Source organism: Aphelocoma coerulescens, chromosome 3, assembly GCF_041296385.1.
Source record: "Aphelocoma coerulescens isolate FSJ_1873_10779 chromosome 3, UR_Acoe_1.0, whole genome shotgun sequence".
Lineage (NCBI taxonomy): Eukaryota > Metazoa > Chordata > Aves > Passeriformes > Corvidae > Aphelocoma > Aphelocoma coerulescens.
The window spans coordinates 13,402,999-13,421,675 of NC_091016.1; the positions used below are offsets into that span (position 1 = coordinate 13,402,999).

The following is an 18,677-nucleotide window of genomic DNA, read 5'->3' on the forward strand; positions in this document are numbered from 1 at the left end:
TCACTAAGGCTGTTTAGGCAAACATTAAAAAATACGTACAATACCTTAATTTGACTCTCCTTTGAATTATTTTGTTTTCCACAGGACCCCAGTGCCTTTTAGTTCAATATGAAGTTTTTTTTTTTTGCCCCTTCATATTCTAGAAGTAGCCCCAAGCCTTACTTGAGGCACACAATCCAACTGCTGTATGGTGTACAGCACTAGGAACCTCTGCAGGTATGTGCCAGGTCAGCAGGGTCCTGACACAATCAGTGGATCTGCAGCGGAAGACTCAGAGACCCTAAACTAGGAAAATACTTTTCTTTGGTGACCACATAGTGAATCCAGACATGAGACAGTCAGAATTCCCCTCTGCCTTTGAGATGTGTGTGAGACCTGTGCCAGGTGAGTCCTTCTCAGCTATTGCTGACACAGAGCAGGATGGCATTTCAGAGTCAATCTTCGCAACCCATCTGTAACACAGGGTTAACAACATATATTACATTTTTAACTACAGGTTGACGAGGTGAAAACAAGAGCTCCATCAGTTTTGGATGCATCACACGTGCACCTGACCCCCAGTGCCACAGAGCCACAACTGAGTATCAAGCAAGCAAAGCTCCTAATTGCTTAAGCTACATCCCAGAGAAATTAGCATTTCTGCACATCCCAATCAGGCAACTCATGCTGCGCACCAAATGACAGAAGCACACAAGTGACCTGCAAAAAAAGCTGGCATGGCCAGCTGCTCCCAGCCAGGAGAGCATCACACTCCCCTGTGCCTTCTCAGCAATTTCCACATAAGGCCACCCCATCCCCTTCTGCTGCAGGAAGCAGGGGCCCTTCAGAGAAGAGTTTCACTGCACTATGCTGATTCAGAGAATAAATCTGCACAGGACATGAGGCAAGGATCAGGTGAAGACAGGAGGATATGTAAGCAACAACTGTCACATTGCAGACACATGACAGGACTGAAGCTGCAGTTCCAAATCTGTGGCAGAGCTTTGCTTTGGAGGATTTGATTTTATACCTACAGCCTGGAATTATAATGTACCTCCTTATCTAAAAATAATTCTTCAGAAAGGCCTTCTAACATCTGGACTTGTATCGATGCTAAGACAGGCACCAGCAGCTGCATTTAAACCCCTTAGTCTGCAACCCAGCTCTCTACCAACAATAATTGACAGCAATAGCAGGGCTGTGGTGATGCAGCTCCCACTCGCCCCACGGCTGTGACACATTTCCTCTGCAGAACAGGGACTCAGACCCTTGGGTCTCCAAGGCTCAGTTCCAGATTTTGGAGAAAAGCAGCCAGTGGGCACAGTGTGTGCACCTGTAATCGAGCCCAGGCTTTCCCTTCTCTCCAAATGCTCCTGCTCCTCATGCTTGTATCCCACTTTCTCTACCACCTGCTCTTCCTACAGCTATCCCAGCTGCCTATACTCTGAATCCTGCTTCACCTTCTTATTTCCCCTACTCAGAGCTTCTGCTGAGCTCTTGCTTTGTGTTTTCTTCCAGCTCCTCCTCCCCTTGTTTTCAGTCCTCTGAATGTGAATGTGTTGTTTCTTCCGATCTCCTTTCACGTTCCAGGCTCCCTGGAGGGAGCAGATTAGGCTGCTTGCTGCCTTTAGTGCCTGTGCTCTTTGGCAGAGGCCAGAAGACAAAAAACTTCTCTGATTTTGTAGCAGACGCTCCTAGCAGGTACTATGCAATTATTAGATGACATACACTTTAAAAAATTATATTCAAGTGTATTTTGCAACTATCCTGTATTTTCAAGATGCTCTGAAATTTAGAAGATAAATACACAGAGTTGCAGAAGTGGCACAAAATGTAAATGGTTGGACCAAGGGTGATGCATCTTACATGCACTGAGCTAAGTCTCCCTCACATCCTATAAAGCCCACCAGATATTCAGCTCAAGTGCAGCAGTCCAGCAACAAAACTTTCCACACAACAATTTCATTACCAGGCAAAATTCTGTACAACTCAATGTGACAAAGAGTTAACTTCAGTACACACTCAATGCATTTGAGGACATGTACATACATTATTTGCAAGCTTTACTTTTGGCATCTCAAAATGAATTTGCTGAGCTAATGATATTCTGAGAAGGTGTCAACATTCCAGGTGCTGTGGGCAGTCCAGCACTGCCAGCACCTGCAGCAGGTGGTGGGGCTCTGGGTAAGGCAGAGCTGAAGCCCCAAGTCTCACAGCACAGTCTTTCAGATAACACAAGCAGAGCCCAACCCTTCTTAGCAGTCACTCAGGAGCCTGCAGCTCCCTTCACAGTGGGATCTTTGGACTTTGCTTCATGGCCATGTGCCAACTCAGGGAATTGCATCTGAACCAGGTGTCCTCCGCTGCTTGTGCTGGACGGGCACATAAGCACTTGCTCCTCAATGGCACCAGTTCTGGAGTGAAAGTGATGCACCCTGACATGTCTGGTGACAATGCACAGCAACCCAAATGTGCACAAAGTATCTGTTGCCATCCTGCCCATAAGCCTACTGGCAAGATTAAACCAGACAAGGCATGTTGTGTCACTGGGAACAGCACAGAAGGACAACCCCAATGCAGCCGAATCTGTTAGCCAAAACTTTCTGCATATGAACAAAGCTGCCTGTACAAGACAGGAGAGAGGCAAGAGGATCCTGTCTGTCCATCCCATCATCAGCAACAAAAAAGGAGGCTTAAGCAAGGAGACAAAAAGCAGTGCTGTGTTTTAAGGCAGGCAGTATCCATCTCAAAAGGCTGAACTTCGATTGTAAGCTTTATGTCTTTCAGCAGTGTGAAGGTCTGTGGGATGCAGAAAGAACATAAACACCCCATAAACACACTCAGGTTTCACAAAGTTTCAGATTGGTACATCAGTCACAATAGAAATCTCCTTTTTCCCCTCCCCCATCCACGGTAGGCCACCAGAACTGCACTCGGAGACTGGAAGACAAATGGGCAGCTGCCTCTGGAGGCAATTGTGAGGAGACTAAAGATCAACTTGCAGCTGGCACTTCCACCCCCACCTCTCCTTAATACTTCAGTCCACTCGCTGCCAGACAAGGATCATGAGTCAGCTCCTAAACATATTCTCCTTGAAACAATAGCTATAGCTCTGTGCTGCAGCTATCCCACTGCTCCCGCTCCAAGGGACACGCCACAGTCACGGAAACAAAGGCACCAATTTTAACCTACAGCAGCCCAACACCAGAACTGAACGATATAATAAGCATGTGCTAAAGAATACTATGCTAAACCTGGGAGATTAGCAAAGCTAATTTCGACATGTAACAGGCATGAAGTCAGTGCTGTAATGAAAATCTGCAGAAACAGCAAACAGACGTGGTTTTGGGGCTACATGGTAAAGCAGATGGCTTTTGCTTAAACCTTTTCTGCTACAACAGGGTGCAGTTTGATACCACATCATTGTATGCTGCAGTACTAATTAGACGGCAAAGGAGACAATTTAGCATTTACAAATTAACTTTATCACAGCCATAGAAGCTGCTCTCTCAATTCTGAGCAGCCACCACTCACTGAAACCCCTGCATTCACAAAGATGGAACCCCAGCACTTGTCTCCCAAAGACATTTCAAGAAGTAAAAATCTTCCTTTTGCAAGGACAACCTTTCAGCTTACCCAGCTAATGGCATCAAACTCACCCCCAAGCGCTGTCAGACAATAAAGAACTCAAAGAATAGATAAAAAAAACACACTAGAGATTTCTCAGAACTAGATGTTAAGTGATGAACTGGTGGTAATGACTGAGCACTTAAAGAGCTGGGCACATAGTAAAGGCATGGAAGGGTCTATGTCCATGCACCATCAAGAAATAGCAGCACCCAGAACATGCCTTACCTGCAGCCAGTCCACTGAGACCCTCTGATGAGATGTTGCTCACAGAGCTACAGCACAAGCTAACATGAGAGGAGACTTCAGTGACTGCTACGTTTCTTTTTTTTCTGTAGCTAAGAAATCAGCAAACCCAGTTGTCCTTTCTCGCCTCACCATAGCTGGTGTTGCTTACAGCTGAGTATTGCCAATTGCTTTGAAGAAGTCTCTAACCCGAAATAACATGAGCCACATTGTCCTGCAAGCCAGAAAGGAAACTGGAGACAGAAGTAAAAGACTGACTCCCAACACGATAAAGAGACAGGAGGACTAAAGGAAAGTCCACAGGACCCTGCCAGGAGTGGTTTGTGGGACTGAGCAACACAAATTAGAAGGTCCTACTGCTAATGCAGTGAGCACATCAATTTTACCACCAACAGAAAGGTGAGGAATGCACACATTCTGTAAAAAAAGATAGCAGGCTGTATACATATGTATCTTTTAAATTATTTTATTTTGTGTAAGCTAAAAGGAAATTTACACACTTAAATCTCAAAAGACCTTGGGCATGCATATTGACCTTTTTAGAGGTTCTTCGACATAGCTCTCTTTTTTCCATAGGAATTTCCCCAGACATTTACAACCCATAGTTTTTTACTGTATATACAGCCTAAAACCATAGCAATCTATGATTATGTCATTTTACACTGTGCAAAATCAAACAGGAATAGTGGTACAACAGAACATAAAAATTTTTAACAGGTAAATTTCATTGTAAGACATTCATATTGTTTTGGTCCTTCTTTTCCAAATCAAACTGATTAAAAGCAGACAATCTTCTAATGACAAAAAAAAAAAAAATCAAGTATTTAGACAGTAATCCATAACTGGAACAAGAAGTTACTGACAGTATACCTTTCAAAAGGCCATACAGTGACAGAGCCATACTACTGAAGTTCAAGAACATAAAAACTGATCAGCCAACCAATCAAACAGGGGGAGGGGATGGGGGAAAAGAAAAGGAAAAACACATCTTAAGCTTGTTAAAACACAAAAGAAATTACTGGGTTTTAAAGAAACAATAACTGAAAAACCCACAAAAGGGACAACATAACCTTTTGATTTTTTTTCCAGCAAGAAGTATTTTAATGTATGCAGGAAAGAAAAAGTTGCTCAATGCAATCAGAAAGTCTTAAGGGGGAGCTTCACAGATTGTGAAGATCAAAGTTTTCATTATGTGTTTATAGGATTTTTTTTTTAACTTTTAAAAGTTTTTTAAGAAGGACACCACCAGTGTATTTCACAAAGACATAAATGTATACAGCCCAGCACAACAAAAAGAATAGATCTTCAAAAAGATTTACCCCCAATTATTTACATTTTTCTCTAATATAAATTTAGGACTCCAGTATGTAAATAAATATACATTACTATGTATACCTTTCTAGTGCTGCTTACCAACAAATCATCTGAACTTGATATTTTTTTAATTAAAGCAAGATTGCTTTTTACGACCCGCAGAGGGAAGAAAAAAAAAATCAATAGAAAACGTCCAATTCACATCACTTTAGTCTACCTTTTCTTGGCAGCTTGTTGAAGGTGTTAATGTGGCTGGGAACATCAACACCTTGGCATGCATGAAAGTTAAGTCAGGAAGGCTAGAAATCACCTTGGCAGCCTCTTCACTAAGATGTTCTTCCTTTTTAGGCTTCCTGTTGGGAAGAAAAGAACAAAGTGCATTAATCCAGTACCTGATATCCCTGGGATCACTGAAAGAATCACTGATTGAAGCAATGTTCTGTCAGCTTGTCTCCCACTGACAGGCACTTCTGTAAGCTACTTGAAGGTAGTCTAATGTTATAATACCTACCTGCCTACCAATAATGTGTTAACAGAGAGAGTCAGCAAAATTTCCTGTGTATATTGTTGCAATAAGGAAAAGTCCTATTCAAATGGTAATTTTTACAGATTTTTTTTTCTTTTTTTTAGCAGCTTCAAGAGTCAAGAGACTCACTTGAAGAGACAACCATGCCCATATTCTAGAGATAAAACAGTAGGAGCATTAGTTCTAAACTACCTAAATCTGCTACAATCTTCAAAAATAAAATGGACAAGATCTTAAAAGGACACTAAGAAACTCCTAAGTTACTTCTCAAGAATTTAAAAATAAAAACACACTTATGCTGTGTTTTCAACATGATTGTTCTCAGACTGCACATCATGCTACTCTACATTGTGATCCCAAAACCTTTTTTCCCTTCAGGATTCAACAGTAGCAAAAGGTGCCTCACAAATAAGTGTATCTACTCAGTTTGAAGTGCAGGAGTATGAGTAGCCATGATACATTCAGCAGTTTGGGAATCACTAGGGTTTACTTTGCCTTTTGCATTATTCACAAGAATTACTGAGCACAAATGAATAAAGAAGTCTGAATCCCATGTCACTTGGTTCTCACTATTATGCAAAAACTCACACTTCCCAAGTAAAATGAAGCCTGGCTCAGACTGCTCCAGACCCCCCTCCTTTGCCCAAGCATCCATACTTTACACACATCTGGCTTATCTTTGAAGAACACTGCCTACTACTAGAAATACTCAGTTTTCCATCAAACATTATTCCAGTTTCAAAAAGGCACCTGCTAAATCCCATACTGATGTAAGAAATTCCAACTGAATAAGCTCCCTCACGTTTGGGGGAAAAAAGCTGAGACAAAATGCTTGAACCAAAGAAAGTGCTTTCCCTAGAACACTTCAGAAATTTCCTTTCTTTATCTGGTCTTATAGATAAACTTTAAACCTAGCCCATGAGAGGGCAATGTCCACTCCAATCATGAAACAGCATGTACTTATACTTTTTGTCAACCCCCATGAGGATTGTTTCCTCAGCTGAGCAGAGACCAGTGGAAAGCAAAGGGCTACATGTTTGCTTTCACAGCAGCCTCAGAATTCCTTAGCTAGAAGAAAAAAAAGAGCTGGAGTCAAATGCATCCTTGACATCTGATGATTGTGCTGACCATTGTCACTGATCATTGTGCTGACACTGAACTATCACTTTTGTTTGCTACATGAAATCTCCACTCGATGGAAGTTCTCTAGATGAGGCAGTCTAAACACTAAATCTGACTTACCTTCACAGAATAGCAATATTTTTTTTTCTCTGCTGCAGTGGAATTTCACGAGCTACTGACTAGGCAGATTACCAAATTCTAGAGGATAAACAAAGCTGTGTGCTGGATTTACTGAAGGAAGAAGCAGAGAGCCAATATGTGCCTCCTCTAACAACTTCACAGTCAGCTCTGTTTGCACTCAAAGGACTATCTCTGAGCTGTTGAAATGTGGTTCTCACCCACCACTGTGTTATCAGTATCTGGTGCCACTATTAATAATCACTTACCACAAGCCCCTTAAAGGTACAAACTCCTGGTGATCAAGGACTTAGAGCTAACAAAGGAGTGTTTGACAGAGGAAGCCAAAGGAAGAGGGCTGCCTTGGAGATGTTCCTGTAATTGTTCATCAGGCGAGATGGAACTCACACACTCCTTGCTATTTATATTTCTCTTCCTTCTCTGCTCAACTGCAGCATGCTAAGAAGTGGCACTGCCGGGTCCCAGACGCAGCGCTGCGCTGCATTCCATGGCCACGTGCAGAACTTTTATCACAGGACAGTGCCACCACTCCTGCTGTACCAGCTGCTCTCACTGCACATCAGGCACACCAGCAAGCCCAGCCAGGTGTCCACCTCACCCAGTTACCAAATGCTCCCCTTCTGGCTGGAAGCCCTTTGCAATAATTTATCTACTCCAAAGCAACGTAAAAAGTATCTCTAAAGCAGGACAAGCTAACACACTAACACAGCAACCACTGCTTAACTATGACCAAGACAGAGCTACAGATACAATCACTTGGTAATGAGACTCAAACCCCTTTTTGAAATCATCTCAGTGCAGAAAGGGGTGAGATGGCCAAAATTCTCCATGGAGAGAGGCAGGTTCCTCTGCATTACAATAAAACTAGACACTGCAAGTACCCTTTCTGGGTAACAATCAATGCTTTTGCTAGCAAATATCACCAGGGCAACCCTAAAGAATTACTCACTAACTCCCAAATTTTAAAAGACAAAGTAGCATCATCACTGCAGACAGGTTTTACCCTTAAAACTTAGCAAACTGCCTACTAACTGTGATGTCCTTTAATAGAGGCAAGAGAAATAACTATGCATTAATTTCAGGCACATCTTTTGCTGAAGATGTTCCTGTTGCCAAGAGCTTCTTTTGCTGAGCCCTGATCAGTGGAGGAGAGCCTTGAGAGCTTCTCCTGCTCATGCTGTCCTCATTTCTGGGTGCCGTGGCCTAAAGAACAGACACCTGAGTGAGCAGACTGTCAGTGGCAGCTATACTACTCATGTCTGCTTTGGAATCAGAACTTCTGATTACAAAACCATGAAAGGACCCATCCCTGGATCAAAACAAGGTCTCTGCCTCATTCAGGTTTCAAAATAATCCTCTACAGCACGCTTTGTCCCCATCCATCTCTTCTCTTACACTAGGTTACATTTCCTCCCAAGAAGGAGGACATTTGTACCAGCTCCTCTACCCCTGGGTACCACATTTCAAAGGCATGTTAACACTAAGCCACAAGGAACGAACCAGACTGACAGGCAGGAAAGGCGTTGGAGGAAAATTTAAGAAGAAAGAGGGAATGCTTTGTCCATCCATCACTTGAATGTCACTGTTCTGTTTTGCATTCCAACCCCTTCCTGCAGCATTCAAGTCTTTCATGGCTTCAGTCACCTCTCATGTTTGCAAAGGGTTTTGTGGATAGCATCAGCAAGGCCAGGCTTTATCAGCAACAATGAGCTGATTAGAGAAATGCACTTTAAAAACACTCTATAATTAAGAATTAGCCTGCTCCATCCAACACCATTCCCAAGGAGTATTTCCAGTTTAAATGAAGGTTTCAGCCATTTCTTGGAAAGGTATCAGTGCTCTGCTTTCCTTCAAAAAGACAGCAGATAAACTTTTGATCTCTGCCAATTCTATGGAACGAGGCAAGGCTGGAGACTCTGGAATGCTGGATCCCTGACCTTCAACACTTACTGCTGCCGTCAAGGCTTCAGGCTTAAGCTGAGGGGGAAGTTTCCCCTCCTCTCCCAATACTTTCCTGCTGAGAAACTGACTTTCTGGTTCAAGAGATGGCTTTGCAACCAAAGACAGGGCTGTTTTAGACCAAGATGATTCTTCACATGGCATCCCACAGCTGAACAATGGTATTTTCACTCTAAACTTTACCCTAAAGATCCTGAGTTCAACCAAGTTACAGACATGGGATAGCCTCAGCACAACTGAAGCTGTCATCAAAGTGATCTTAATCCATTGTTTTTGTCTTCCTCAGTCAGTTATCATGGATGTCTAATAGTCCACATTTCCAGGCTGGTGCATGAACCTTATCCTCATTGACCTGGCTGTACCCAGCTACTCCTATTTTAAAGTCTCCAGTTCATTACAAAAGAATTTAAAAAATTGAAAAGAAAACCAAATTTATTACAAAAAGCTAACACTGTGCCACATTATTTGGCATATTGCTGAGGCTATACCTTTTTATTTCTCAGAAGGTTTCTAGCTTGAAAAAACAGACTGCTTTTCTTTTGGAGAGCATGAAACCAAGCAGAGAAAAGCACTTGATACTTTTTTAAAATACAGAGCTGATAAAAACCCACAAAATGTATTAAACAGTGAACACAGCTAATCCATGTGTGTGTCTGAACTTAGCCTCCAAGCCTGAGGTCCCCAGCCTGATATAGTGGTACATCACAGATCTAGAACCAATTCCTGTTGGTAAGCAATGCTCTCCAGGACAGAGGAAGAGCTCTGACATCTGGATTAAGAGCTTTAAGAGCACAAGCAAGAGCTTTCAAGTGCATTGTGAAAGCACTGGAAAAAACCCCAAACTCCTCATATCAAAAAAGCAACAATACAGAAAAATAAGGGTCAATATTCATTTACTTCCCTGCTCCTTTGTGAACAAAAAGCTAAGACATCTTAAAGCAAGGTACAAATCTGTGAGTGCAGGTACAATAAAGATACATTGGGAGTTTGCATGTCTTACTGTGGTTACTTTAAAATTAGGTTTAGAACATAATACAAAAATATTTCAACTGTAACTATGTTTTCTAATTCATGAAAGTCAGACTTCCACTACAGTATCTCCAGGGAGTACGTGCACTCCATGGATAGAAAAAGAGGGAATCCAAAAGACCCAAAACTCAGCATCGAAGTGGGGAGTTCCCTCTACTGGTTCTCCCTTGAAATTTCATGGCTTGTTGATTTTGTGTTCACTTTCAAAGTTATCACCGCAGGAAAACTAGGAAGGTAGTTTTCTCAGTAAAAGAGCATGTTTTAAAAGAACTCTTGTAAATTACAAATTAGTCATTTTAAGCAAGCCAGCTACTCCCACCATTACTGTGCCTCCTCCTAAGGGCTGTTGCATGAAAACGCATCTGGTTTTAGAGTGCTGACTAAACCCCAAAGCTCACTTGAGAGTGAACATCTACTTGTTGCATGTTGAGGCACACACTTCCAAAAACCCAATGTTTTACTTGGTAAAGATCCTTCAGCATTTATTTTAATGGGCACAGACATGAATTATGTTAAGATAGTCCAGGATCCTACTGCTAAGATACACATTAAAAAAATAAACCCAAAGAATACAAGCTTATAAATGGAGAGACTATTCTGTACCCCTTCAACAGGCCAGACTTCAAGAAAGCCATTTGATGCCTAAAGCCTTTCTAGAGATGCTACCTATTAAAAAAGCACAAAACTGCTTCACCTGTGCTCCACTAGAGCAGAAAGGACATCCTAAACCAACTACACACTCAATCCTTAAGCTGCGACAGCAAAATTAAACTGATGTTTGGTCACCGAAGTTTTGACAGGTGTTAGAAATATTTGTGAAGGGACAAATAGAGTCATAATTATTAGTCTGTTATCATTTTACTTGTAGAACATTCTGTATTTATAAATTACAGAGAATCTTCTGTCTGAGTCCTAAGTAACTGAGCTGATTCAGTTTACCCTGCTGTTCTTAGGAACCAGCTCTGGTGCTAAGACAGTTGCTTCCTCCAGTTCAGTTTGGCTCTAGCTTTTCACCTTAGGTCCTGGTGATCCTCTTCCTTCAGCTCATAAACACTTTTCCATCTTATTTTAGAGTTCTACAATAATTTGAAATAAGAACTACGGTACAATGAACTTCAGATTTAAAATTTAAAGCCTTTTCATCATTCAGGAACTTTTGCCCTAAAACTGCACACACACTCACACCTCACATTTCACAGCACCCTTAGAAGAAAAACGTGCAATGAAGAGACTTTACCTTGTGGACGTGCTTGCCTTCTCCACTGTGGACATGAGCCTTGCAAACGCATCAGTCACTCTGTTGCTTGTGTTGGAAGTTTCCAGTTTTGAGGTTGTCAATTCATACAACTCAGGATCCACACCTTATAGTATAAAATAATAATCAGTGGTGGTTGGAGGCAAGTAGTCATAATTAGCCACAGAGCAACTTGCTAGAGACTGTTTTCTGTAAACATCTGAATCATTTATAATTTCAAGATACATGAAGAGAACATGACAGAACATGTTTGCATTTCTGAAGCATCATCCTCTCTCCCCATCCTTTTTCAGCAGCTTTTTTAGTTGTAGTACAAAACACACATCTTGGATCAAGTCTGGCATACAAGGTCTCAGTCTATGAGTAAACGAAACCAATTTGATTGACTTTTTAGAGTGAAACCTCCATAAAAATGTCAGCTGTGTCAAAATGGATTGTTTCAATTACTTCAACTCAACTGCCTGTTCTAAAAGAACACTGCATGTTAACAGGGACCAACTCTTCACCTAGAGATTACAAACAACACTGGCATGCAATAGAGTGCATTTAGTATCTGGCTTTTCACTAGGGATCGTGTTGAAATTTCAAGTGAGGAAAAGCAGCTTTTATGAAACACAGAAGTGGAATGGCATTAAAAATATGCACAGCCCTACCAAAACCTTTAGTGTGTGCTCCCTTTTCACCTTCCAAGTATTTCTAAAGCATTAAGTATCTGAATGTTTCAGCCTTGAATTCCTAGCTTCAGGTATCTGAAATCAGATGCTGAATTTTGACATCCCATTTGTCGCAAATGGATTTCAGATTTTAGCAGCAGAGGTCATTCTGAAAACAGTGCAAACAATGGAAACCTGTATGCAAAAAATACATATGTATGAGTTAAATTCTACCTGTTTAGTACCAAGCATCACATCTCAGTAGGAAGCAGCTCTAGGATTTTTACATATTACATACTATTCCTTAAAAAAAAAAACAAAACTCTAGGAATTGGAATTATCAAAATAAATCACGAGGAAAGACTGTTACAACAAATTTTGTTGCATTTTAAATTGCTGATACGTCCCTAGCTACAGTTTCAGATATTTTATGCTCCATGGATTCCATGAAGTGTGCATGAGCCATTCACAAGGCATTTTTCAAAGACAGCACAGAATTTTTGTACATAAGCATTGTGTTTATTTACAGACACCTGTGTGCTAAACAGGTTGTGCCAGTTGGTGTGGACAACACCAAAGCATTTAATCCTACTGCAGAACAAACACTGCAAATACTGGGACCTGATGGTCCCATGCAGCTCCCTAATACAAAACCAGCATTGATTAATGCTTGCTGGTGATTGTATCTAGCTTACAAGGATCAAGATGCTTTTAGAAGTATTCCTGAAACACCAAAAGATTACTAAAAATAAATGCCAGTGCCTATTGTCCTGCCTTTACCACCAGTAACTGCAGCACTGTGTGTGCTAATGGATGATGTTAATCATCCTCAAACCTGCTTTGCATGAGCTCTCCCCAAGCAGTGTCTTGACCATTTATCCTTTTGGCACAAGTTAATTCTTCTTTTATTGTGAGGAAACTAAGCTGATTGAAATGTAAAATAAAGAAAATCATCTGGTTAAGCTGCAGGAGGTGCAAGATTTGTTCCATAAAATATGAGCTGATTAGAGATTAATCAACTGTCCTTTTAACATATTTTTTTTAAAGTCTGGACTTTCACAATTGATTTGATCCAGTTCCATGTAAAATATCAAAATATGTACTGTCCTGAGACCAGTATACCAAGACTTCTAGAAATGTCAGATGTTTACAGAAGTTAGACATAGGAAAAATCCCAAATATTCCATAAAATATCCACTTTTAATCAGGGAGAGGAAGCCTTGAAGAAATACATTTTGACTTGCAGAAGCCTGTGAAATCCCATTAAGGTACACATTGGAAAGCTAATTGAAGGAAGGAGCCCTTTGACATGCAACTCTGCAACAAACATTAAATGCAACCTTTTAAGTTACATCATTTAGGTATTCCCATTTACAGTCCTGTATTGGGATGTCACTGCTCAATTTACTGTTCTTTAGGCACCTCTTACTCAGCTACATTTATGTTAAGCTATTAACATGAAAAATAAAACAATACAGTAAATCTGTAGGAACATACTAGAAATGAGTAACTCCCTGTTCATAACGTGGAATGAAAATTTTTATTAAAAAGTTATTTTGGGTACTGATTAAATCAGACTGAGAAGACTCCAGTGTCAATATATAGCAAGTAAAACTAAGTCTCCAAAGAAAGAATAAACTTCTACTGATAAAAGTTTCTTCTTTAAGCAAAAAAAAAAAATCTAGCAATTTGTCTTTCAATTATTTTATGTATTTTTTAAGAGTTGCATATTCTCCATTTTATTCAGATGATGAGAGAATATTTAAGGAAAGCACTGCAAAACCTTAATGAGATATTGAAGGAAAGTTAGCCAACCAAACCCCACACAAAGCTCCTAAACACACACACAAACACACGAGCTGCAAGCCATGAAACAAATGACTTTCCCAGAAACAAGTCAGTAGGGAAAAAAAACCCAAAGCCAAAACAAAATAAAGAAAGAAACAAAAGGGAAAAAAAGGGGGGGTGGGGGAGGGAAGCATTATAGGGCATACCAGAAAAGGTGATAATACCTGTAACTTGATGAAGCAACAACATAAAAAATAAAATGCAATAAAAGACTAACAGAGTATTCCTTCAGTAACCCCTTCCAGTGTGCACACCTTCTGCACAAGCAGTAAGACATGTACCCAACTACACAAGCAGTAATACATGTACTGGGCACTGGTGACTTGTGTCAGTCGACTTGCACACACTTACAAAGAATCTGTAGGACTCAAAGCACCTTGACTTTGCTAGCTGTCACTTCCATGACAAATCTGCCCTCTTTCATCTGATAACGGTATTTCTCAAGGGTGGAATAAAAAGTCATTTAGATTGCCATGCCGTGAAATTGCTTTCAGTGATTAGATTTTAAAACTAAAAAAGCGTGTTTCTAAAAACAAAAAATACCATAATAATTATAATCACTTATTTGAAATGTGGGAGGACCCCAAACATTTTATGAATCAATTTTAAAAATTAAAATCACTAAGAGGAAAAATATCTTTCCTACGAAGAAATTGATTATCATGGCTTCAGGCACTGTATGGAAAGAGTACTTGCCTTAGCAACTTAACCTATGCACTGGAACAAATTCCCAAAGTGTTCCCTGAAACTCCTGCAGAAATTTATTCAAAGTGTAGGTTTTCACAAGCTTGTGCAAAATACTCAGAGCATGTAAAAACCACGTGATAAATGAATTTAATTACTTTCAAGCCTTATTCAATGAGAGAGTGGTGTTTTCGTCTTTTTAAGGGAGTAAGTTGCAGATAAAGTGCTTTGGCTTCAAAATTAACATTCATGAACTTCTAATATCCCACAAACATGCAACTATCCTTCTTTCTATCAAAAAGGCTGTTAAAACACTTCTTTCACTTTATTATTATTAGTAGTAGTCCACGACCTCCTGGGCTGTGATACATCAAGCTCCATAAGTTTATATTCACACGTGGCTTCCAAATATCATCATAATCCTGCAATTTGGAGGCACTCAGAGAAGAGAGCAAGCCTCATATTTTAGCAATTGCCACATCTACACCATTTTTCAAATTTCCTTAAGTGCTTAGAAGAGTTAACTTCTGGAATTTCTCATTTGAAACAAGTGTTTTAACATCTTATTTGCAAGAGCATAAAAGACACTCATTCCTTCAGCAGGTGACAAATACAGAGCTGACAGTACCTTTTAAATACTTCGTACTCGATACAAAACATCAGAAAACAGAACACAGATTAAAGGAAAAACGCAGTAGAGAGACATTTTAGAGAAATGCAATGTAAAACTTCTCCTTGTTTGTAGGAAAGTCAAGTGATGTGCTCATGCTTTTAGTAAGTCGTTATATTCTTACAGTTGTGGTTTTAACACTCTGCTGACCTGGGATTGTGGTGGTGCTGCTAGAGCTACTGTCATCCACGGGCCCAAAGAAATCAAGGTTCAGAAGAGTGGAACCTCCACTAGCTTGAAATTCAGTGACCGTGTTGGTAGGCAGCCATATAGAAGGTAAGCCAAGGGAGGGGTTTATGTGTAAAAAGGGGTAAGACACACACTTGAACATGCAAGTTATAATTAGTACTCAGTACGCAATTTAAAAATCGACATGAAAACAATGCTTACAGTATTAGTTTGTACCTTCTAAAATGTTAACAACTTAATTCAGTGCACATTTCCTCATGTACAATGTAGCAAGGAAATCAACACTAGTAACTTTAAAATAGAAATATTTATTTCAATCTAAAAATGAAAGAGAACCAGCACGACCCAGAGAGAGAGATGTGACCAGTTAAAGGGAAACAATATATAGGTCAATTGATAGTGAAAATATAATGGGCTTTTCCTCCCCTCACTGAAATTGAAAGCCATTCTTTCATCAGGAAAACTTAGCAGATCCTCAAATAGCAAAGAACAAAAAGAAAAGAAAACATTCAAAATTTTATTTAGCAGCTTTAAGCTATTAATTATCATTATCTTAAAGCAGTGTGATCACTGCGTAACAAATGCCACTCATATGTTCAGTTCCTCACTGGTAAATTATACTGTTCCCCTTTAGTACTAAAACAGAAATCAAACCAAGATACATTTTAAAGTTGTTTGTTAAAAAGAAAGCATGATGATTGACTGAAGTAGTAAGACACCAGACAACAGCAAAAGGGTCCATCCAGGCTTTCCTTCAGCACCATGATATTGCTATCCAAACTCTTACACCCCACACGTTCTGCAACAACACAGTGTGGCAACACCTGTGCAGTAAGAGATGCACTTTATCTGAGCCTGCCTTTGAACTTGTCTGTCATCAGTTAGTTGCTGTCAGCAGGCCCCTTGTAAAGGAGTTTATTGATAGGTTTCTAGTCTGTCAATCAAACAAGTTTCCAGAACTTGTTTTATTTCCTTTGCATGCACTTACATTTCTGACACTGGAGGCAGTGGCACAACTTACTTTGCTATTAAAATAGACATAGGTGAAGGGGTTTTTAGGTGATAACTATATACATTTACAGATACAAATGAGTTCGTAGCTACCTCTTTAATATATTAGCTGTAATTAGCTCTTAAGTGTAAGCAAAAGTGATAATGAATGAAGTCACATTTTTGAAATATAAAATTATCTTTAAACCTGAAAACTTTCAGCTCAGGAAGTGTATATTTTGCCAACAGTTTGTGGTTAAAATATTGTGCTTTGAAGTAGCCACTATACACAAGTTTGTCATTCAGAGGATGTCTAAAGAGATAGCTGAGTGGTGAAAAATACTTTTAAGAACTAAAACTCATCAACCTACAACGCTCATTTGTTTAGAGTTCCATTATAATCTGCAGTTATACATAATGAAGTGTTAATATTGCCACTGTATCACTAGCATATGGCAGGAATCTAAAATAATACTTAACTTAGTATTTTTCAAACTATGTAATACTTCACATAGGGGCACTGTTAATCAGAAAGAAAGCCTGAATTTCCAAAGTTAGGAGTAAGAAATAAGTATTATATATATTTTTATATATGTGTGTGTGTATATATTTTAAAAAAATAATCAGCAGATAGATGTTTGTCTGAACTTTGTAGCTTTCTTATCTCTAGCTCTGGTGCTAGAGGCTCTACGGTGAGACGTACCATCTAAAGGGTTAGTAAGGCCACTGCTACTCCAGTCAAACTGGACAGGTGGTAGAGATTCCTAGAGTTGAAAAGTCAGAAATCAGATTTTATAGTCAGTTCAGGTTACAGCAATGCAAAGCAGTTCAAACAACAGATTCTTTAGCGTCTAAAAACTAAAAAAGACAACTAAATGACCAAGCCCCAACTTTTGGGAGGTGTGTATTTTCATAATATTCAGTAGAGATTCAAAGTAGAACTGTTCTACCACAGGAAATCCATTAAATTCTGAACAGCACAGATTAGGCAACTTCTAATTCAAACAGGCTTTGCAAATTAACTAAAACATATGAATTGAATAACAAACCTTAAGGCATTGTTGAAAATGAAACTACTACTTTCATGAAGATGAGGCACTTATCATAAAAAAGTTATGTATACACAATTACAGGGCAAATTTAGAACAGTGAAAGCCATCTGTACATCCATGCTTTGTCTTGATCATATACATTGTTTATCATCAAACAACCCATCGTTCTTTTCTCTTAAGAAACATAATCCTCACATGCGAGGGACAAACTATCAACACCCTCTCCACTCCACCCCCTTTAAAAATAAAAGTTCTGTGACTTATTATCCTTTCACAGTTAACTCATCCTGATCTATATACAAACCATTGGCAGCAGTGCTTGAACAAGAGGAGTATGGAAACATTGACTCCTTCTGGGAGCCCATCCTTGCCTTTTGATTTCCCCTTGTTAAGCCTTTTGGACACAAGCAAGCAGCAGGGACCATGCTCTAAGGGAAGGTGTGTTCAGGTGCAGTGTAACTTGCAAGCACTGTCCTCCTGTACTCTCAGGACACAAACTGATGGGACAACAGCAGAAATGTCTGAAAGAAGCTGAACCTTTCTACTTCTGTGCAGTACACTCTGCTCTCTCCCCAGTGAAGTCAACTGTTGTGAAGCACTGGGAAAGGATGTGCCCTCAACTTCTAACAAAACAATCACAGTATGGAAGACAAGCAATGGACGTTCTCAGCAATATTTTTCAAAATGCATCAGTACTTGTTAAACTTCCAGTGGCTGAGCCATATCTTCTCTTTGTTTTTGTAGAAAATCAGCCTTCATTTTTTAAATTTAAAATAACTTCCAACCATCTGACACTGAAGAAAAATGCAGATTCACTACTCGAGACTGTAGCAACCTGAGCTACACCTCTGTAGCACAATTAAGCTCGCTGTAAAAGGCTTTTCCTCAGTGCTAGATGTTTACAGGAAGCAAAACAAAGGGAGCTGGAGATTTCTGTACTTACTTATAGGAAAGATTTTTCTAAGCAAGACATTTACTGTACATTTTTAGTACTGAGCACAGCTTGAAAAGTATTCTCTCCACGGAGGTTAAGAAGCTGATTCTTCACTTTTTACTTTGCTTTGGGAATGACATTACTGGTATTGAAATGATTTGCGTGTAGATATAATGTCAGTGGTGTGGAAGCTCCACCTGATAAAGTAATGATCACTATCATCAGTAGCTTGTTTAAACTTTGTCACATGTAAAATATATTAACATTAAAAGGAATTTGTTGGAAAGAAAAGGGTAGTGAGTATGACAATTTAGTAGCTTTCTGCCCTGAGCAAAATGAACTCAAATTGAAACAAAGTGGCCTCCTACCAACTCTCTTACTGAGGAAAACACCCACTACATTTTGTTTCAAAGGCCTGAGTCAGGACTGATGAGTGTGACAGAGCTGTATGGAAAAAGTGGC

At 39.7% G+C, this 18,677-nt stretch overlaps 1 protein-coding gene across 3 annotated transcripts in view; it reads right to left on the minus strand.

Annotated features, from left to right (window-relative positions):
* Positions 1-4,302: 4,302 nt before the first annotated feature.
* The window catches only part of AFTPH (aftiphilin), a 42,135-nt gene continuing 27,760 nt past the window's right edge, over positions 4,303-18,677 (minus strand). The window contains exons 7-10 of one of the 3 annotated variants that reach the window (XM_069009082.1): positions 16,933-16,993; positions 15,201-15,284; positions 11,178-11,301; positions 4,303-5,519 (exon numbers count right to left, since the gene is read on the minus strand). In XM_069009082.1, coding sequence (XP_068865183.1) covers positions 5,375-5,519; positions 11,178-11,301; positions 15,201-15,284; positions 16,933-16,993 — 414 coding nt within the window. In that variant the 3' untranslated portion in view covers positions 4,303-5,374. Of the gene's footprint in view, positions 5,520-11,177; positions 11,302-15,200; positions 15,285-16,932; positions 16,994-18,677 lie in introns of those variants that run through there. The other 2 variants (XM_069009083.1, XM_069009084.1) reach the window with 2 other exon arrangements.